The sequence below is a fragment of the Cervus elaphus genome, chromosome 14 (assembly GCF_910594005.1).
Source record: "Cervus elaphus chromosome 14, mCerEla1.1, whole genome shotgun sequence".
Classification (NCBI taxonomy): Eukaryota; Metazoa; Chordata; class Mammalia; order Artiodactyla; family Cervidae; genus Cervus; species Cervus elaphus.
In genome coordinates, this window is record NC_057828.1 from 9,813,044 (window position 1) to 9,835,551 (window position 22,508).

The window sequence follows — 22,508 nt, forward strand, 5'->3', positions numbered from 1 at the left end:
TACATGTGACTTCTTTCACTCAGCATCTCTCTATGGCTTATCATATTTTAACATGCATCAGTATAGATTCCTTCTTATTTTATTGGTGATTTTTTTTATGTTGTAAATCTCATTCCTCTCTGATATCGCACATATATGCATGTTTCATAGCCTCCTTTTTTTTTTTTTTTTTTAGCTAGTAGCAGTACTATTTCTAATGCTATTTTAGCAATTCTATTTTGGGAAAAACTTGTAACATTTCTAGCTTCTCCCTTACTTTCATACCACCAACAGTTTTGTACAGATTATTGATGTACCTAAAGACTCCTTTTGAGAGTCATCTTACAATGGTAACTCCTCAAGCCTTTCTTGTATACAGTGGTCCCTCTGTATTCCAAGTTCCCACATTTGTGGATTCAACCAATCACAGATTGAAAATATTAGGGAAGAAATTTCTGGGACATTCCAAAAACCAAAAGTTGAATTTGCTGCATACTTGCAACTATTTGCATAGCATTTGCAACTTAATTACAATGAATTTTATAGCATTTGTATGGTATTAGGTATTAAAAGTAATCTAGAGATGATTTAAAGTATACATGAGGATGTGCATAAGTTATATGCAAATACTATGTCATGTGAGTGACTAGAATGACTATGTCATTATACCTTCTGTGTCCCCCGGGGGGACCTGGAACCAACCCCTGGGGATACGGAGGGATGACTGTGAAACACACATACATGAAATATATACACATATATCTATACCACACATATATAACTGAAAAATGTGTCTCTGTTAAAAAAGAAGACTATTGACTATTGCTATTTTGATGGGTAGTAGATCTAGTGGATTCTGGTGTCTATGTTTCCTTGGCATGCATTCAAAAAATGTTTGTGTAATCACCCATGAAATTCCGTCTATTCATTTTATATACTATTCAAATATGCTTTGTGATTTGGGGCTATAAATTTTGGCTACAAATAAAATAAGACTATTTCTCTTCAATGTAAGAAAAAACTTAAAAATATTTTCTTGAAGAAAAGTGTTGAACCATATACAATCCCAGGTACCAAGTGGCTTTAGGAAGTGTGCTTTGGCTTTCAGAAGAATGATGAGAAGTAATGTGGCTGATTTGAAAGTTTTAACTGTAACGCAACTTTGTTTTTTTAGCATCTGTGGAATCCAACATCTGGAACGGATAGGAAAGAAGCTGAATCTCTTCGACTCCCTTTATTTCTGCATCGTGACATTTTCTACTGTGGGCTTTGGGGATGTCACTCCAGAAACGTGGTCGTCCAAGCTTTTTGTGGTTGCCATGATCTGTGTTGCTCTTGTGGTTCTCCCTATCCAGGTAAACACCACCATGTTAAGTTTTATAGAAATGTTCAAAGTCTTATGAAATCAAATCTTCCACATTTAATCAAAAATGCAGGGTGACTTATTAACTATATTAACACATGTTCTTATACAATCTAGTCAATTATTAAAATTGTCTCCAAAATGCCTTTTTAAATTATATTAGAAACATGAGTTTTTTTTCCTTTCTAGTCTCAATTGATAGCTCACATTTCATTTCAGTTTTTCAAGATGCTTTCTTTTACATATAGAGTATTTATATTAATTACCAGATTGTAGGACAGTATAATTTTTAATTATAGCATATTTGTACAAGAAAATAAACTTATGAAACATTGATTTCTTTTGATTCTTGACACTACAATTAAAAGCCATATGTTGTCATGAATAAAAATCGATTGACTATGTTGGTCAACTAAAACAAAATCTGAAGATGATACGTAGCTAACATGAAGCATTTTGGAGAATGGATAAGAACGCAAAGGCACAGAGATATAAATGAGACTGAAGACACACAGAGGCAACCTTCAGCTTTTTCCTGTAATGAATTCTGGCTGTCCATGGGTGGGCAGGTCATAAACAGGTTGTGGCCAACACAAATCAAAATGTATATTCTATTATACAGCCATTTGACAAAGTTATTGAAATATCCTTTCCATAGATGTAAAAATGATCTTTCCACTCCTATCCAATCATGCATGTCATCCTCAATGACACACCTCCCCCATACTCTCAGCATCCCTTTAATAACAGCTACTTCCTTGGTGGCTCAGTGATAAAGAATCCGCCTGCCAATGCAGGAGACATGAGTTCAGTCCCTGAGTCTGGAAGATCCCCTGGAGAAGATGATGGCAACTCACTCCAATATTCTTGCCTGGAAAATCCCGTGGACAGAGAAGCCTGGCAGGCTACCGTCCATGGGGTTGCAAAGAGTAGGACACGACTGAGCGTGCATGCATGCATTATAACTGGAACGTGGCCTTGTGTGTGTAGTAAGGTTATCTCCCCTTGCAGACGATGTGGGCTGAAGTTGACAGAAGAATATGAGAGAAAAAAGTGAGACCTTTCTCTTTAACCAGGTGCATGATGTATATGGCTGCATACTCTACTGGACAGAAAGCAGAAGTGCAGACCTCTTAGTGCCTGTTATGATACAGTAGGAAAATCTCATTATTGTTTCCTGAGAGACATGAAGGCCCTGGGAGGGATTAGCAAGTCTGCAATTATCCTATGAAGAGTCTTGTTGAAGGGAACACTGATCATTTCAATCTCAACAAGTTTCATCTAAGAAATTGAGTTATACCCAGTAGACAATAGATGGATTGCACTGATTTTTATTTCCATGTCCAGTTCTTTTCATTCACATGTGGAAAATGCGTTACAGTTTGAACAGCTGGCCTATTTGTGGATGGAGAGACAAAAGTCAGGTGGAAACTATAGTCGACACAGAGCTCAAACTGAAAAGCATGTTGTTCTATGTGTCAGCTCACTCAAGATTGATTTACTCATGGACTTTTTAAATGAATTCTATGCACATCCAAGACTCCAGGTAACTTTGACAGATTATACCTACTAACATTGGCAAAATCAATTAATGATAGTACAGCCTGTGTTCTGGAGGATTTTTATTTATATGCTCAAATTTAGAGAAAATGAAGAACTACAAATATAACCTGGAACATAGAAAAAAATGCTGGAGGAATACACAGTATGTTAAGTTTCCTTCTGTATCCATAACGAAAGACAGATGGAATTATATTACTGCTACAAAGAAGGGTTTTCTCTGAATTAAAATGATTGCTTTTTTCTCCTTTTGGTAGTGAATAAATGATATTTTTATGAAACAGTGAAACTTAAAATATAATAAAACAATAAAAGAATCATTTCAATATCATCTGCTCACTTGAATTGTCAGAATTTTATCAAGTGTTACTAATGAAAATTTGGAAGTCTGAAAGTTCCAATCTTCCCTTTGTTTCCTGGAGTGAAACTTGGTCTTATTTATAGTAGTAATAAATGACCAAAATTTGGGCAATATGTAATTGAGATCATGAATTCAGAAAAATCTCTTCTGTCTATGCAGACACTTCCACTTGCCATGGTTCTGGGCCAGTGTAGACTTAGGTCACCTCCTTTGTTGCTTAATGCACTTAGTCTAGTCCAGACAGAAATTTTGAATTTTCTGTATTTCCCCAATAATTCTGTTAAGAGATTGGGCAATCCTGAAGTCAAGACAGTACTGAGTACTTCTAATTATCTCTCTCTTAAATAATGAGAAATTTTAACATATTGCTTTTTGGGATTAAAAAATCTAACTTATAAGTGAAACTTGTATAATATATTCATTTGTTTTTACATACATTATTTTGCATTTTTGGAGTTACTCCATATTTAATGTTTTTTTTTTAATTACTCATATTAAATAATTTCAGGTGCTTATTACAACCCACAAAGAAAATCCATCTGGGAGAAAATTTAATCCATCCAAAATTTGATCCCTAGTAATTAATTTTGTCTAATATCAATATGGAGAAATCTTAAAACTCCAAAAATTCCCGCTAGATACAGAGTGATAAAATGGTGGATGTTTGCCAGAGAATTTGAATTCTTATAGATAAATTGTTTTATACCATTTTATCCCTGAGAATAATTTTGCACTTTCTCTAAACAACCATTGTTTTGAAATATTTTGATCACAAACTTTCAAATTTAATTTACTTTGTCAGTATTACCAATATTTTTGTGAATCCTTTTCCATTCAGATAGTCATCAGAATATTTTCAATTTTATCAACTCATAATAATGTTACCAAATGATATAAACCATCACCACAGCTTTTTATTAAAAGTAACGAGATTGAAGTATGAGTTGATCCTTAGCACTTTTGGCTGGTATGCAGTTTATCTTTTAGAATCAATCTGAAATCCTAAGGAGGTTCCCTGGTGGCTCACACTGTAAAAAACCTGTCTGCAACGCAGGAGACGTAGGTTCGATCCCTGGGTCACGAAGATCCCCCGGAGAAGGGAATGGCAGCTCGCTTCAGCATTCTTGCCTGGAGAATTCCATGCACAGGGGAGCCTGGTGGGCTACGGTCCATGGCGTCAGAGTCGGACACGACTGAGTGACTAACACTTTCACACCCTGAAGTCAAAATTGAAAATTTCATAGGCTGAAATGTGTGCTGAGTGTATGCACTGATTTATCTTCTCTTCTTGGTACTAAGTAAATTGAAAAAAGTCAGGATGAACATGCTGATTTATGAGATTTTGTATATTTGTCTGTTATGTTTATTACCGTTTCATGTTATTTAGCATATGCCCAGGTTTTAAATGCAAACTTTGATTTATTAGTAAGAGTTCATTTCTCTTTTATCATATTTCAAAATGTTCATAGATATTCTATTTACCTATCTAGTATAAAACAAAGCATTATTGTTTCTATCCCATTGCCCACTTTGTTTTGAGTAGGATTATTATGTGGTGATTTTGTGTCCTACTGAAATGGATGTGCAGGTCCGAAGGATCCTCCAGATTCCAATGTGGTCACAAAGAGTTATCTACCTTCAAGGTTCGGCCCTTAAAGACCAGGATCTGTTGAGAGCAAAGTAAGTATGTCCATTTCCCATCTTGTAGTGTTATAATATCTTTTCTCTCCTCCAAATTTTAGCAGTTTCAGTACTGCAAGATGTGTTTTTGAATACAAACTTTTGCTCTAGTACCATTGCTGGTCAAATGGGAAGACTAAAAATATAAAATCCGCTTATTTGCTCCTCTTTCTCAGTGCAGGGTTATCAGACCACGTCCGCACAACACATTGAGAAGTGTGGTATGGTGTGATCATCTCAGGGTGCTGGGAAATGAGCTGAGTTACCCAGATTCAGCGAGAGTAGCCTCCAAATCCCTGGATACTGTTTTTACTTGACAAATAAAAATCGTGGGCTAACCACTATGTGAGATGCCAACGCAGTGTGAGTCAGGGTTTAGATTTTAAGGAGTTTGTATTATATACTGGGCAGATAACACTTGTGTTCCCTGGTGTCTGAGATGACAGAGTCCTTGGGGACTGGAGAAGTCAGAAGGCCGACAGAGGTCTTACCTGCTGTCTTCTTCTCGTGAAGCTGCCAGTCCACCTGGATTAAAGATGACATAGTCTTATAGCTTTGTCACAATCTTGGGGTCACTGCTGGGTGGGAGCAGAGGGAGAGTGTGGTTGGTTAGACTGTAGACTCCAGGAGTCAGGGCCTCTGCAAAACACCCTCCATAGTTTCAGAAGCCAGAAGAGATCCTTAGTGGAGGTGGCTTCACTCAATGTTTTCTCTTGTTTTGTAGCTTTTAAATATATCTTCATGTTTATCTTTGAGTTGTCCTACAGTCTCTGTTAGGCTTAAAAGTCTCTTCCTTGAATTTCATAGCATAAGTGTTTTTTTCTTTGTTGTTTTGATCCTTTCCAGATGGCTTGAGTATGTGTGTTGGTGTGTGTGTTGGTGCATGTTCTCCATGTTTGTGTATGTTCTGTGTTTCTTTATGCATGTCCTCTGTATGCTTGTATTTGTGTGTGTGTGGGGTGGTGGTGGATGTGTGTGGATGATGGAAAAGAACAGAAAATAATCCCCAAATTCTTGTCTGCTGCTTATTCCTGCAAAAGTTGACTAGATAGCTCATAACAGGAACTCTAACATTATGTTAGATTTATATATAACAGGTCAATTTAGCTGAGAATTTTCTCAATGATTTAACAACTTGTGAAACAAAAAAGTAAGTAGAAACTGCCACAATATAATGAATTGTACATAATTAGAAAATTAAGCTTCTTGAGAATATATCAGCATTTGTAGTGGATTGCATGCTTCATATATATTGTCAGTATACACATGACAGTTCTAGAGGAAGTCGTATTCTCCCAGTATCGCAAGTAAAACACAGCATTAGCTGTTTGCTAACAAGCTGCTATCTGTACTCATTATTCAGGAACTGTAAAGAAATAGTTGCTTAAACAGTAATGTAATTTGGATCTTTATATTCATCTGTATAGATAATAAATATGCTTAATTTATTGTAATGAGTTAAGTTCTTCATATGATAAGAATGAGTAATGCCCATTTTATGTTCAATATGAATTTCTGTGATAAATGAAGCCTTTTGACAACCTAATCAACTAATCTAAGCTATTAGGATTAGCTATTGGCATCTTAGCTAGATAATACCTAGGATTAATGCGCTTCTCAGTTAGCATAGTGGTGAAGAATCCACCTCCCAATGCAGGAGACGCAGGAGTCGTGGGTTCAACCCCTGGGTTGGGAAGATCCTCTGGAGTAGGAAATGGCAACCCATTCCAGTATTCTTGCCTGGAAATCTCATGGACAGAGGAGCCTGGTGGGTTACAGTCCATGGAGTCTCAAAGAGTTGGATACGACTTCGTGACTGAACCAGGATTAACACAACTCCATTTAGTATTAATAATATTAATGATTGTTTCTTAGCCAAATCAGTCACATATACCAGAAACATTTCTCCATAGGTATGAAAAACGAGAGTGTGGATGAGTGAGAGGTAGCAGGCTGGTAATTCTCAGAAAATTGAGTTAAGAAAGATGGTACCATTTTTATGCTCATTTCTTATCCTATGTCATGTAGAAATTTGGGATTTAATGTTAACTAACACATTCTTCAACACAAGTCCCACGCAAGACAAGGAGTAAAATTCTCCAAACCATTTCCAAAGGTCAGTTGCATGAGTTTGAGTTGCTTTGTTGAAGACGATGTATAAAAAATGTTATACAATTGTCTTAATAACCATGACTTCTTCACACTTTTCCAAAACTGTTTGATTTGGTCTAATTCCATAGACTTTTATCATTTTTCTCCATGGAAAATACATTGGAGGAAAAATTTTTTTCTACTGTAATGAACCAGAAAGGCAAATAGTTCCTCATTTTAAAAATATACAATTTTATGTTTTTAGAACATTGCTTACCAAGCACTGAAGCACACTTGTGGTTTATTATTATGTATAAGAAATATACAACTTTAGCATGAAGGGAAGGGGTTTGGAACAAGATGATGATTCATCTCTGGGAAATATAAATGTACAGTAGAGTTTGGCTTATGAATACTAAATAGCTTTGTTTCCTCTCAGTTTTATTGATGCATTACAGTCAAAAAAGAATCCATCTAAACCAAAGGCTTATAAACTCCCTTAACTTATACCAAGTATATATATATATGAAAAAAATATATACAGTGATAAAAGAGAAAATGAAAATTGACTTTTTTTAACTTCTGTCATTATGAACTACAACCAAATCAACAATTATTTTGTTTACAAGCATGATCTGCAAGAAATCCTACTTTCATTTAAGCTTAAGGATGTTCATAGTTTATCTGTACTTTGTATGCACTGGACTGGGTGTTGGAATTCTGTTTTGCAGATGGCACATAGATATGTCAATGTGTGATTATTTTCCTTTTCTGTCTGCATTTAGGATGGATGATGCTGAGGCCTGTTTTATTCTGAGCAGCCGTTGTGAAGTGGACAGGACATCATCTGTAAGTTTCTAAAATCTCTTTCAGTAAATTGTTCTTTTTGCCTTACAAGATTTTATTATTTTTTTTTGTAATCTACCAACATTAAATATTGATGGCCTTAAAATGTTACTAAAGAGAAGTAAATATCTCTAATCTATCTGGCCAAAAAAATAAGAATAGTTGCATCATTGATTATATCAACAAAAGTATTCCTGAAGTACTTTCTACTACTAATCTCTAGATTTCCTGTTGATCAAAATGAAATGAGTCATATATAAACAGAACTAGATCATTTTTAATTAAATATATCCTATGCTATGTGATTTTGTTATAATGATCTCAATTTCCTCAACTTAAAAGCGAGGCATATGGATCAAGCAGTCTGCAAAATATCAGTTGGAGCATTTCTAAAAAAGTATGCATTTGTGAAAATCCTATTCAGGATATGTAGGGTGGGAATTAGGAAGCCGTGTATTTTAAAAAGATCACCAGGTGATTTTGATGCACCTCCCACTCTGGTAATCTCTGGCTTATATGATCTCCATGATACATTTATGGCCTTAAATTCAATAAACTAAAAATCAAATTTTCTAATTACCAACTTATAGCTTTTTTCTGTAAATACATTTTAATTTCACTACTTTAAAAAAAATTCTTTACTCTTTTATGTTGAGGATGTCCTATTAACTCCTGTGTTTTAAACCAGTGAGTCCATCTGTAGTCCTTTCTTTGGTACACAGACAGATGAGAAATGTGGCGCTTTCTGTAGTGACTGGGGAAAAGGCAAAACATGCATGGGTCTTTTAGGGACATGATTTGCACTTTTCTGGACCATCTAATAGGTGTGCTCTGTTACATTACTTTAGGACTACAGGTCCTGAATGTGGTAGGCTTTGCATTGTCTTCACCCTAATTTACCTAAATGTTTTACTCCTTTTTAAACTAACTTGTGTGCATGTGTGCTAAGTCACTTAAATCGTGTCTGACTCTTTGTGACCCTATGGAATGTAGCCCACCAGGCTCCTCTCTCCATGGGATTCTCCAGGCAAGAACATTGGAGTGGGTTGCCATACCCTCTTCCAGGGGATCTTGCAGACCCAGGATCAAACCCTCATCTCTTATGTCTCCTGCATTGGCAGGTGGGTTCTTTACCACTAAAGAACCCAGGGAAACCCTTACACTAACTTACTCAAGCTTTATTGGAAAAGGCACTGTTATGAGCTGAATTGTGTGCCCTGAAAATTAATATGTTGAAGACCAAACCCCCAGGACCTCATAATGTGAATTTCAGTTCAGTTCAATCGCTCAGCCGTGTCTGACTCTTTGTGATCCCATGAACCACAGCATGCCAGGCCTCCCTGTCCACCACCAACTCCCGAAGTCTGCCCAAACTCATATCTATTGAGTCGGTGATGCCATCCAACCATCTCATCCTCTGTCATCCCCTTTCTCCTCCTGCCTTCAATCTTTCCCAGCATCAGGGTCCTTTCCAATGAGTCAGCCCTTTGCATGAGGTGGCCGAAGTATTGGAGTTTCAGCCTCAGGATCAGTCCTTCCAAAGAACACCCAGGACTGATCTCCTTTGGGATGGACTTGTTGGATCTCTTTACAGTCCAAGGGACTCTCAAGAGTCTACTCCAACACAACAGGTCAAAAGGATCAAAACTTTGGTGCTCAGCTTTCCTTATAGTCCAACTCTCACATCCATACAAAACTACTAGAAAAACCATAGCCTTGACTAGATAGACCTTTGTTGGCAAAGTAAGGTCTCTGCTTTTCAATATACTGTATAGGTTGGTCATAACTTTCCTTCCAAGGAGTAAGTTTCTTTTAATTTCATGGCTGCAGTCACCATCTTCAGTGATTTTGGAGCCCAAAAAAATAAAGTCAGCCACTGTTTCCACTGTTTCCCCATCTATTTCCCATGAAGTGATGGGACCAGATGCCATGATCTTAGTTTTCTGAATGTTGAGCTTTAAGCCAACTTTTTCATTCTCCCCTTTCACTTTCATCAAGAGGCTCTTTAGTTCTTCTTTGCTTTCAGCCATAAGGGTGGTGTCATCTGCATATATGAAGTTATTGATATTTCTCCCGGCAATCTAGATTCCAGCTTGTGTTTCATCCAGACCAGCATTTCTCATGACGTACTCTGCATAGAAGTTAAATAAGCAGGGTGACAATATACAGCCTTGGCGTACTCCTTTTTCTTTTTTGGAGCCAGTCTGTTGTTCCATGTCCAGTTCTAACTGTTGCTTCCTGACCTGCATACAGGTTTCTCAAGAGGCAGGTCAGGTGGTCTGGTATTCATATCTCTTTTAGAATTTTACAGTTTATTGTGATCCACACAGTCAAAGGCTTTGGCATAGTCAATAAAGCAGATAGATGTTTTTCTGGAACTCTCTTGCTTTTTTTGATGATCCAGTGAATGTTGGCAATATGATCTCTGGTTCCTCTGCCTTTTCTAAATCCAGCTTGAACATCTGGAAGTTCACAGTTCATGTATTGCTGAAGCCTAACTTGGAGAATTTTGAGCATTACTCTACTAGCGTGCGAGATGAGAGCAATTGTGCAGTAGTTTGAGCATTCTTTGGCATTGCCTTTCTTTGGGACTGGAATGAAAACAGACCTTTTCCAGTCCTGTGGCCACTGCTGAGTTTTCCAAATTTGCTGGCATATTGAGTGCAGCACTTTCACAGCACCATCTTTTAGGATTTGAAATAGCTCAACTGGAATTCCATCACCTACACTAACTTTCTTTGTAGTGATGCTTCCTAATGCCCACTTGTCTTCGTATTCCAGGATGTCTGGCTTTAGGTGAGTGATCTCACCATCGTGATTATCTGGGTCTTGAAGATCATTCTTGTACAGTTCTTCTGTGTATTTTTGCCAACTCTTCTTAGTATCTTCTGCTTCTGTTAGGTTCATACCATTTCTGTCCTTTATTGAGCCCATCTTTGCATGAAATGTTTGTTCCGTTTGTATCTCTAATTTTCTTGAGGAGATCTCTAGTCTTTCCCATTCTGTTGTTTTCCTCTATTTCTTTGCACTGATTGCTGAGGAATGCTTTCTTATCTCTCCTGGCTATTCTTTGGAACTCTGCATTCACATGGGAATATCTTTCCTTTTCTCCTTTACTTTTTGCTTCTGTTCTATTCACAGCTATTTGTAAGGCATCCTCAGATAGCCACTTGCTTTTTTGCATTTCTTTTCCATGGGGATGGTCTTGATCCCTCTCTCTTGTACAATGTAACAAACCTCCTTCCATAATTCATCAGGCACTCTGTCTATCAGATCTAGTCCCTTAAATCTATTTCTCACTTCCACAGTATAATCATGAGGGATTTGATTTAGATTATACCTGATTGGTCTAGTGGTTATCCCCATGTTCTTCAATTTCAGCCTGAATTTGGCAATAAGGAGTTCATGATCTGAGCCACAGTCAGCTCCTGGTCTTGTTTTTGCTGACTGTATAGAGTTTCTCCATCTTTGGCTGCAAATAATATAATCAATCTGATTTTGTTGTTGACCATCTGGTCATGTCCATGTGTAGAGTCTTCTGTTGTGTTGTTGGAAGAGGGTGTTTGCTATGACCAGTGCGTTCTCTTGGCAAAACTCCGTTAACCTTTTCCCTGCTTCATTTTGTACTCCAAGGCCAAATTTACCTGTTACTCCAGGTGTTTCTTGACTTCCTACTTTTGCATTCCAGTCCCCTATAATGAAAAGGACACCTTTTTTGGGTGTTAGTTCTAAAAGGTCTTGTAGGTCTTCATAGAACCGTTCAACTTCAGCTTCTTCAACATTACTGGTTGGGGCATAGGCTTGGATCACCATGATATTGAATTGTTTGCCTTGGAAACAAACAGAGATCATTCTGTCATTTTTGAGATTGCATCCAAGTACTGCATTTCAGACTCTTTTGTTTAATATGATGGCTACTCCATTTCTTCTAAGGGATTCTGGCCCACAATAGTATATATAATGGTCATCTGAGTTAAATTCACCCATTCCAGTCCATTTTAGTTCACTGATTCCTAGAATGTCGACATTCACTCTTGCCATGTCCTGTTTGACCACTTCCAATTTTCCTTGATTCATGGACCTAACATTCCAGGGTCCTATACAATATTGCTCTTTACAGCATCAGACCTTGCTTCTATCACCAGTCACATCCACAACTGGGTAGTGTTTGTGTTTTGGCTCCATCCCTTCATTCTCTCTGGAGTTATTTCTCCACTGATCTCCAGTAGCATATTGGGCACCTACTGACCTGGGGAGTTCTTCTTTCAGTATCCTATCATTTTGCCTTTTCATACTGTTCATGGGGTTCTCAAGGCAAGAATACTGAAGTGGTTTGCCATTCCCTTCTCCAGTGGACCACATTCTGTCAGACCTCTCCACCATGACCTGGCCGTCTTGGGTGGCCCCACACAGCATGGCTTAGTTTCATTGAGTTAGACAAGACTGTGGTCTGTGAGATCAGATTGGCTAGTTGTCTGTGATTGTGGTTTCAGTCTGTCTGCCCTCTGATGCCCTCTCTCAGCGTCTACCGTCTTACTTGTGTTTCTCTTACATTTAACATGGGGCATCTCTTCTCAACTGCTCCAGCAAAGCACAGCCGCTACTCCTGACCTTGGACACAGGGTATCTCCTCTTGGCCGCTCCTGCACCATGCAGCCGCTGCTCCTCCCGCAAATTTACTTGGTGATAAAGTCTTAATAGATATAATCAAGTTATAATGAGTTTATTACAGTTGGCCTTACTCCTAGTTGAGCTGTGTCCTTGATAAATGGGGAAATGTGTTGACAGATGAATAACAGAATGCCGTGTGTATGTGAAGACAGCCTTCTGTAAGCTGGGAGAGAGGCTTCCCGCATTGCCCTCAGGAGGAACCAGCCTTACCAACATCTTTCTTTTGAGCTCTGACCTCCAGAATGTCGAGACAATACATTTTCATTAAGCCACCAAGTTTGTGGTCGTTTGTTACCACAGCCCGAGCAAACTAATGGTCTTCCCAAGTGGCTCAGAGATGAAGAATCTACCTGCCAATGCAGTAGATGCAGGTTCACTCTCTGGTCAAGAAGATCCCCCTGGAAAAGGAAATGACAACCCACCATCATTTTGCAGTTGTCTTGTCTGGGAAATCCCATGGACAAAGGAGCCTGGCAGGCTATAGTCCATGTGGTCACAAAAGAGTCATACATGACTAGCAACTAAATAGCAAAAAAGCAAACTGATTCATGGTCATAGATCAGACGAATGATTGCAAAAATTTGTAAAATATTTCTCTTTAAAACATATATTTGTTTTGAAATTCATTTGCTCCCCACCTTCTCCACAGTTACTGTTTAATTCATACATGACTCTCCTGGGTCCACTTGTGCATTATTGCAATAGTTTCTTAATTAGGTCGGCTCATTAGATGTTCCAAACCTATGTATCGAATAAGTGGACTGGAATTGAACATATTCTACCTTATGTTTCTGTAAATATTTAACTGTGAAGCGTGGGACTCTCAAGTGGTAACTTAGTTTTAAAATACTTGCAGTCTTCCTGTATCTGTGTAACAAGGGGGAGTAAATATAGGAAATAACTATATAATGTCTTTGGTGCACCCTTTCCAAGCTGAATTTGAAAGCTTTCAATTCAACAAATGCATTCCATTTCCTCCTGACACTGTAGGATATTGACAGGTTGTGAATAAAAAGACTTCACTCGGAATAGAAGAGATGGTAGATGAGGTGACATTGATACAAATGTGGAAGCTACAAAGCAGATGTGTGGGTGGTAACTGACTTAACAGACAGAAAGAAGGTAACATTTAAGCTGAGAAAGGAGAGGAAACAAGTCAGAAGCAGGCTGCTTTATGCAATGGAGACTCAAGTGACAGGAATAGATGTATCAGATGCCTCTACAAGTAAGGTTATATATAGGACTAAATATATGAACAGCGGTTGAAAGTCTGCAAGAGAAATCATTAGATTCCCTGAACCCTTCCACATGTTCATTGCTGGTCCCTTTCCCATCCTGGGAAAAGAGATTTACTCCAGTAGTTGGCAAATTTGGCCAAAATAAACACTCTGGCTGCCCAGGTATAAAGGGAGGGAAAGTAACCTGCAGCAAAAACTCGTGACCCACGATGCCCCCTGGGAACAAAACATCAGAAGAGAAATCCTCTGATTCAGTGCCATTTCAGAGAAGGTTAGAGTGAGTTACTGAAGCAATTAGGGGACAGGAAACGCAAGAGACTGTTTCCTCTGCCCACTCGCCGTGGGGGGCAGCTCAGGCCTCTTGGAGGTACAGATCGTGGGGTGGGCCCATCCAGGATCATCCAGCAGGGCACCCCCTTGGTGCTGGGCTGATTGGTGCAGCAAGGCTGGTTGGTAGACACTCACAGGGCAGGAAGCATTCTTCCCAAGTGTCTGTGTGTGTACGAATGACGTGAAAATAAGGTCCCCATGTTCACTCATGTCCCGAGGAGCTTCTGAGTGCTTCACTCCAACATATGTTCATGCAACTGTGATCACTAGACATTTAAGGAAATTCCTAACAAGAAAAAGAAGGAACTAAGTGACAGCCATGCAAAAAGCATACAGGAAAGAAGAATTCAGAGAAAATGTTAAGTGCCGCCATAGGATTCTGGAAGAAGAAATCAATTTTAAAATATGCAATATCCATATTAGTAATATAGTAGTTGAGAAGTAATATAGTAATACATTTAGTAATCTTTAGTAATGTAGTAGTTGAGAAGATGAGAAGAGTATACATGTTTAAAAGAAGAATTGTATGCTATAGAACAAAACAAATTGAAAAAAAGCAAGAACATTCAGTGAACCAAGAAGAGCTTCTGGAAATTAAATGTAGGTAACAAGTGAAAAATTAAATAAAATATTCAGAAGATAAATCTAAGAACATTGAAAGAATGAAGAATAATAAAATGAACAATAAAACCAAATAATGGAAAAGGAGAGTCAAAACAAGAGAAAATTAAAGGAGTGTTTAGGAAGAAACAATATTCATATGGTAAGAATTTCAGGAGAAGGGTCTGGAAAAAAGTGGGGGAAATTATTATCAAAAATATAAAAAAACAAAATTAAAACAATCAAATTTCTCAGAATGAAATTGTTGAGAGGGCCCACTTATTGAAGATTAATGACTAAAAAAGCCATGCTTGCCAGAGAAATTGAGATAAGAAATGGAATAAAGGGAAGAAAAGAATGAAAATGAAGAAAAGGTAAAGTCAAGAAGGAAACACTCAACCCGTGTGTGTGCTTAAAGCGCCCAGTCATGTCTGACTCTTTGGGACACCAGGGACGGTAGCCCACCAGACTCCTTTGTTCACGAGATGCTCTAGGCAAGAATACTGGAATGGGTAGACACTCCCTTCTCCAGGGCATCTTCCTGACCCAGGGATCAAGCGCTGGTCTCCTGCATTGAAGGCAGAATCTTTACCACCTGGGCCACCGCAAGTCAAGAAGAAAGCACTCAGCCCGAGGATGGAGAAGCAGAATGCTTCAGACTTAGCAATACACCAGAAGCCAGAAGACAATGGGTCAAGGCTTAAAATCCTGAGGGGAAAATGTGTTTCCCGTTGGAATTCTCTATCCTGGCAAAACTTCAGATAGAAAGAAATATATTTATAGATGTTAAAGGTTTTCAAAGCTGCACAGTTGTCAGGAAGCTGTTGGGAGCTGCATTTTATTCCAACTAGGCAGTGAGTGAGGATGAAGACAGCTCAGGGGAGGGATGGAAATTCCCATGGTATGGTCAAAGCAGATCCTAGGATAACAGCTGAGCAGAAGATTCTCGAGTGTGAGAAGGGAGGTTTGCTGCTAGAAAAAGATGAAATCAGCGTACCCTAATGTAGTTGAAGATTAGGATAGCAAGTTTTCCCTTCTGGCAGAAAACAAATAAAGTGGCTGAAATTATTACAATTGTGATAAAAATTATAAATCCACATGTTCACCAAACAAACCTAAAGTATAATTATCTTAAAAGCTGCATTGATGCTTGTAATAAATTTCTGAAAATCAATAAGGTAAACTGAACTGTAGCTATAAAATAAAACACATTACATACAGAGGAATAAGCAATTTTGATCAGAATACAAATGGACAACTGTTTAAGACTGCTTTAAAAAGTTGTCTATACTATTTCATTTCCCGTAAAAATATCTCACTAAAGGGAAGGCATAATAAAAATATTTTTATACAAATAAAACCTACAAATAACAGACCTACATTTTTTTCAAAGTTCTTCAATGAAAAGAAATGTTGTCTTTTGAGAATTTAGATTTATATGAAGAAATAAAGACAGCAAAAATGGTAAATATGTACATACATATAAACGACTTTAATTTTTTAAATATAATTATTCTTTAAAGCAAAAATCATAGCAATCATGGAATTTGTAACAAATTCAGAAGTGGAAAGAAAGAAAGAAAGAAAGAAAGTAAAGCTCAGTCATGTCCAACTCTTTGCGACTCCATGGACTATAACCCTCCAGGATCTGTGTCCATGGAATTGTCCAGGCAAGAATACTGGAGTGGGTTGCCATTTCCTTCTCCAGTTAGAAGTGAAGTGGATGGCAATAATATGACAAAAATTGAAAGGAATAGTGGAAATATACTAACATAAGATTCTTCTGCTTTGAATATTATTTGAATGAAGAGTTTGATAGAGATTAATATTATAAAAACTTAGAATGACCCTTGGTAAGGAGAAAATAGAAGACAAAGTGATATACTAAAAATATTTACTTGATCCAAAAATGTAAAAAAAAAAGAAAAGAACAAAAGTCAAATGAGACAAATAGAAAACAGCGCTATAGTAAATTTAAACCCAAGCATATTAGTAACTGTAAATTATGAATGGACTACACTCACCACTGAATGGCAAGGATCTTCATATTGAATAAGTAAAAAGAATACCAAAGGAAGTACTGTCACAGCAATTACACTCAAAAGGGAAATATATGATTATTAATAGATTAAAAGTAGGAGGATGGAAAAAGATATACTGTGTGCACAGCTAGTCATACAAAAGCTGGAATGGCTATGTAAGACACATGAAGAAGACTTCAAGGGCAGGAACTTTTAACAGAGGTAAAGAGGAATATTTTATATTTACTAGAGAATCAGTGAATGAAGAAGACATGACACTAGTAAGTGTGTATGCACCTTAAAATGAAACCTCAAAACTTATGAAATATGAAACAATAGAGCAGGAAGGAAGCATAAAAAGGGACAGTTATTGTTAGACATTTCAATATTCCTCTCTCAGTAATTAATAGAACTAATGGAAAGAAAATCATTCAGCTTATAAAAACTTGAGCTCATTTAAATCAAACAGATCTAATCAACATATATAGCATTATATTCAACTGCAGAATACGTGTTACTTTCAGGTACACATACAACACTCAGAGATGGACCATAGGCTGGATCACAAAAGAAATGTCAAAACACATAATTGGATTTAAGAAAAAAATTCAGAATATGTTCTCTAATCAACAGTTCAGTTCAGTTGCATTCAACTCTTTGCGACCCCATGGACTGTAGCATGCCAGGCCTCCCTGTCAATTTGAGTAAACTCCAGAGTTTACTCAAACTCAGGTCAATTGAATTGGTGATGCCATCCAACCATCTCGTCCTCTGTCGTCCCCTTCTCCTCCTGCCTTCAGTCTTTCCCAGCATCAGGGTCTTTTCCAGTGAGTCAGTTCTTCCCATCAGGTGGCCTAAGGACTGAAATTTCAGCTTCAGCAGTTTCAGCTTCAGCATCAATCTTTCCAATGGATGTTCAGGACTGATTTCCCTTAGGATGGAATGGTTGGATCTCCTTGCTGTCTAAGGGACTCTCAAAAATCTTCTCCAACACCACAGTTCAAAAGCATCAGTTCTTTGGCACTCAGCTTTCTTTATAGTCCAACTCTCACATCCATACATGACTACTGGAAAAACCATAGCTTTGACTAGATGGACCTGTTTTGGCAAAGTAATGTCTCTGCTTTTTAATATGCTGTCTAGGTTGGTCATAGCTTTTCTTACAAGGAGCAAGCATCTTTTAATTTCATGACTGCAGTCACCATCTGCAGTGATTTTGGAGCCCAGAAAAATAAAGTCAGCCACTGTGTCCACTGTTTCCCCATCTATTTGCCATGAAGTGATGGGACTAGATGCCATGATCTTAGTTTTCTGAATGTTGAGCTTTAAGCCAACTTTTTCTCTCTCCTCTTTCACTTTCATCAAGAGGCTCCTTAGTTCTTCTTTGCTTTCAGCCATCAGGGTGGTGTCATCTGCATATCTGAGGTTATTGATATTTCTCCTGGCAATCTTGATTCCAGCTTGTGCTTCTTCCAGCCCAGCATTTTTCATGATGTACTCTGCATAGAAGTTAAATAAGCAGGGTGACAATATACAACCTTGACGTACTCCTTTCCCGATTTGGAACCAGTCCATTATTCCATGTTCAGTACTAATTGTTGCTTCCTGACCTGCATACAGATTTCTAAGGGGGCAGGTAATTTCCCACAGTTTGTTGTGATCCACACAGTCAAAGGCTTTAGCATAATCAATAAAGCAGAAGTAGATGTTTTTCTGGAACCCTCTTGCTTTTTCTGTGATCCAGCAGATGCTGGCAATTTGACCTCTGGTTCCTCTGCCTTTTCGAAATCCAGCTAGAACATCTGGAAGGTCACAGTTCACATACTGTTTAAGACTGCCTTGGAGAATTTTCAGCATTACTTTGCTAGTGTGTGAGATGAGTGCAATTGTGCGGTGGTTTGAACATTCTTTGGCATTGCTTTTCTTTGGAATTGGAATGAAAACTGCCCTTTTCAAGTCCTGTGGCCACTGCTGAGTTTTCCAAATTTGCTGGCATATTGAGTGCAGCACTTTCACAGAATCATCTTTTAGGATTTGAAATAGCTCTGCTGGAATTCAGTCATCTCCACTAGCTTTGTTCATAGTGATGCTTCCTAAGGCCCACCTGACTTCACATTCTAGGATGTCTGGCTCTAGGCGAGTGATCACACCATCATGACTATCTGGGTCATGATGATCTTTTTTGTATAGTTCTTCTGTGTTTTCCTACCACCTCTTCTCTTCATAGCAGAACTTAACTGGAAACCAATAAGAAACTTTAGCAGAAAATAGTCACATATATGATAATTAAATGATATATTTCTAAATAACCCATGGGTGAAATATGAAATAACATGGAGAATTAGAAAAATTTTAATTAGAACTGTGATTAAAAATCTAACATTTCAGAACTTCACTGGTGGTCCAGTGGTTAAGACTTTGTAATTCCACTGCAGAGGACTGTGGTATGATTCCTGCTCTGGAAACTATGATCCCATATGCTGGGTGGCATGGCCAAAAAATGAAAAAACTTGAAAAATTTGACCTGTTTTTAAAATGCAACATTTCAAAATTAATAGGATGTAGCTCAAGTAGTACATAAAGAAAGATTCATACCTTTACCTTCTTTTATTACAGTAGAAGTATAAATTTGCATATCAAAGAGGAAGTGGATTCAGCAATTACAGTCTTTAAAAGTGGTTTTTCTAAGTGGGAGCAGAGAAATATAACAAGAACTTATGGGTAATGTCTCACAGAGGAAAGTTTTCTCTGTTTAAGTGGGAAAATTTGTTTTCAGTTATTTTTTTTATTGAAATATATTTGAATTACAATGTGTTAATTACTGTTATACAGCAAAATTACTCAGTTATATATATATATATATATGTATATATATACATATATATATAAGGTGACTCAGTGTTAAAGAATCTGCCTGCCAATGCAGGCGACCCAGGTTTGATCCCTGGGTCGGGAAGATCCCCTGGAGGGGGAAATGACAACCCCCTCCAGTATTCTTGCCTGGAGAATCCCATGGACAGAGGTGCCTGGAGGGCTACAGTCTATGGGGTTGCAACGAATTGGACACGGTTAAACATCTAAACAGCATACATGCATATATATATACATTCTTTTTAGTATTATTTTCCATTATAATTTGTCACAAGATATTGAATATAGCTCCCTGTGGTACAGCGTAGGACCCTGCTCTTCATCTGTCTTAGCAGTTCACACCTGCTAACCCCAAACTGCCAGCCCAGTGCTCTCTGACTCTCTCCCTCACCCACATCCCCCTTGGCAACCAAGCTGTCCTCCTGGTCCCTGAGTCTGTTTCAGTCGTGTCCCACTCTTTGTGACCACATGGACTGTAGCCCGCCAGGCTCCTCTGTCCATGGATTTCTCTAGGCAATAATCCTAGAGTGGGTTGCCATGCCCTCCTCCAGGAGATCTTCTAACCCAGGGATCAAACCTGCATCTCCTGCATTGTAGGTGGGTTCTTTACTGCTGAGCCTGAGCCACCGCACAAGAGCCCTTAAGTCATACTTCAATTAAAAAAAGAAAAAAGAAAAAAAGATTTGTAAGGTGTAGAAAATATATTTTAAAAATCATCGATTAAATGCTGGGATATCTCTCAGGAATTTAAGAATAAAAAAGGATTAGGAAATCATTAACATAAACTATGTATGTCTTAAAATCGGTTCATGAAACAGAGAAAAACAAGTTTCAGACACTTTAATTTTGAACATCTTGTTCACTCTGTCAGTAGATGTGCTCTTAATTTAAACATCTGTTCAAAGCTAAGTCTTTCTCTGAGTCATTATAATGCAGGAAGCATATTAATAGCTTCTGGATAGCCTTTCTTAAGGCTTCCCTGGTGGCTCAGTCTGCCCGCAATGCAGTTGATCTGGGTTTGATCCCTGGATTGGGAAGATCCCCTGGAGAAAGAAATGGCAACCCACTCCAGAATTCTTGCCTGGAGTATCCCATGGACAGAGGAGCCTGGTGGGCTACAGTCCTGGGGTCACAAAGAGTCGGACACGACTGAGTGTGACTAACTTTCATTTTCACTTTAGCCTTTCTTTGCTGTGGTGAACGAATTTGATTTGCTTAGCTGAACTAGGCATATGAATTTTTACGTAGAGTGATCTGGTTCTGGAAACACTTATAGTGTTTGCTTTGCTCTTTTAGCTTTTTTTTTTTTTTGACAGTACTGATTTTTAGATTTCTTAAAACTAAAAGGAAAAAAGAACTACATAATAATCCCCTCATTGATTCAGTTCAGTTCAGTCATTCAGTCATGTCCAACTCTTTGCGACCCCATGGACTGCAGCATGCCAGGCCTCCCTGTCCATCACCAACCAACTCCTGGAATTTACTCAAACTCATGTCCATTGAGTCAGTGATGACATCCAACCTTCTCATTCTCTGTTGTCCCCTTCTCCCCTTGCCTTTAATCTTTCCCAGCATCAGGGTCTTTTCAAATGAGTCAGTTCTTACCATCAAGTGGTCAAAATATTGGAGTTTCAGCTTCAGCCTCAGTTCTTCCAATGAATATTCAGGACTGATTTCCTTTAGGATGGACTGGTTGGATCTTCTTGCAGTCCAAGGGACTCTCAAGAGTCTTCTCCAACACCACAGTTCAAAAGCATCAATTCTTTGGTGCTCACCTTTCTTTATAGTCCAGCTCTCATATCCATACCTGACTACTGGAAAAACCATAGCCTTGACTAGACGGACCTTTGTTGGCAAAGTAATGTCTCTGCTTTTTAATATGTTGTCTAGTTTGGTCATAACTTTTCTTCCAAGAGTAAGCGTCTTTTAATTTCATGGCTGCAGTCACTCTCTGCAGTGACTTTGGAGCCCCCCAAAATAAAGTCTGTCACTGTTTCCGTTGTTTCCCCAGGAAGTGATGGAGATCAGATGCCATGATGTTAGTTTTCTTAGTTTTCTCGGTGATTAGTCATCACTAAATGTCAATTACAGATTAGAGACCACTTACACACTTTTAGCTGAAACTCCAATACTTTGGCCACCTCATGAGAAGAGTTGACTCATTGGAAAATACCCTGATGCTGGGAGGGATTGGGGGCAGGAGGAGAAGGGGACGACAGAGGATGAGATGGCTGGATAGCATCACCGACTCTATGGACATGAGTTTGAGTAAACTCTGGGAGTTGGTGATAGACAGAGAGGCCTGGCATGCTGCAGTTCATGGGATCGCAAAGAGTCAGACACGACTGAGTGACTGAAGTGAACTGAACACACTTTTATGCATATATGTGATAAATTTCTCACAACAATCCTGCAAGGAGGTTCCTCCTAGCTCCAATTTGTCAATTAATAAACCAAGGCTCAGGTTACTTATTTTATTTAAACTTCTTAAGAGTATAGGGTTAGTAGTTCACAGACTTGTGTTTATACCCTACTCAGTGTCAAAGAAAAATTGTACTAGACAGAGTTGAACAGGCAAGGAAGACTACTGAAGCCTGGGGGAGAGATTGAATTCAACTCCTCTGAATCAAAAGGTTGGAGGAGCTTGATGTACTGGGTTGGGGAACTTGGTCAGTGTGATTAGCTCATCATTTGCTAACTGTTCTGTGTGAAAGTTAGGCTCTCTTCTGCCCACAGAGACTGGAGATGGGGAAAATTTCACCTTTGATGATCACATTTCAAAGAGATGGCCCCCAGGTCCTTGAGAAAGACTTTTCTCTGTTGTAAAACTGCTGAAAGGCCAGTTTTGAAGAAGATTTACATCTCAAAGGGACAGAGAAAGAATTTATAATTGAAAT

The 22,508-nt window shown here is 38.3% G+C and overlaps 1 protein-coding gene across 4 annotated transcripts in view; it reads left to right on the top strand.

Annotated features, from left to right (window-relative positions):
- Positions 1 to 22,508, top strand: part of KCNT2 (potassium sodium-activated channel subfamily T member 2) — a 429,544-nt gene that overhangs the window by 209,034 nt on the left and 198,002 nt on the right. For all 4 annotated transcript variants that reach the window (XM_043924233.1, XM_043924236.1, XM_043924234.1 and 1 more), the window contains exons 9-12: positions 1,154 to 1,334; positions 2,724 to 2,888; positions 4,807 to 4,943; positions 7,820 to 7,883. In XM_043924233.1, the coding sequence (XP_043780168.1) occupies positions 1,154 to 1,334; positions 2,724 to 2,888; positions 4,807 to 4,943; positions 7,820 to 7,883 (547 nt within the window). The remainder of the gene's footprint in view (positions 1 to 1,153; positions 1,335 to 2,723; positions 2,889 to 4,806; positions 4,944 to 7,819; positions 7,884 to 22,508) is intronic.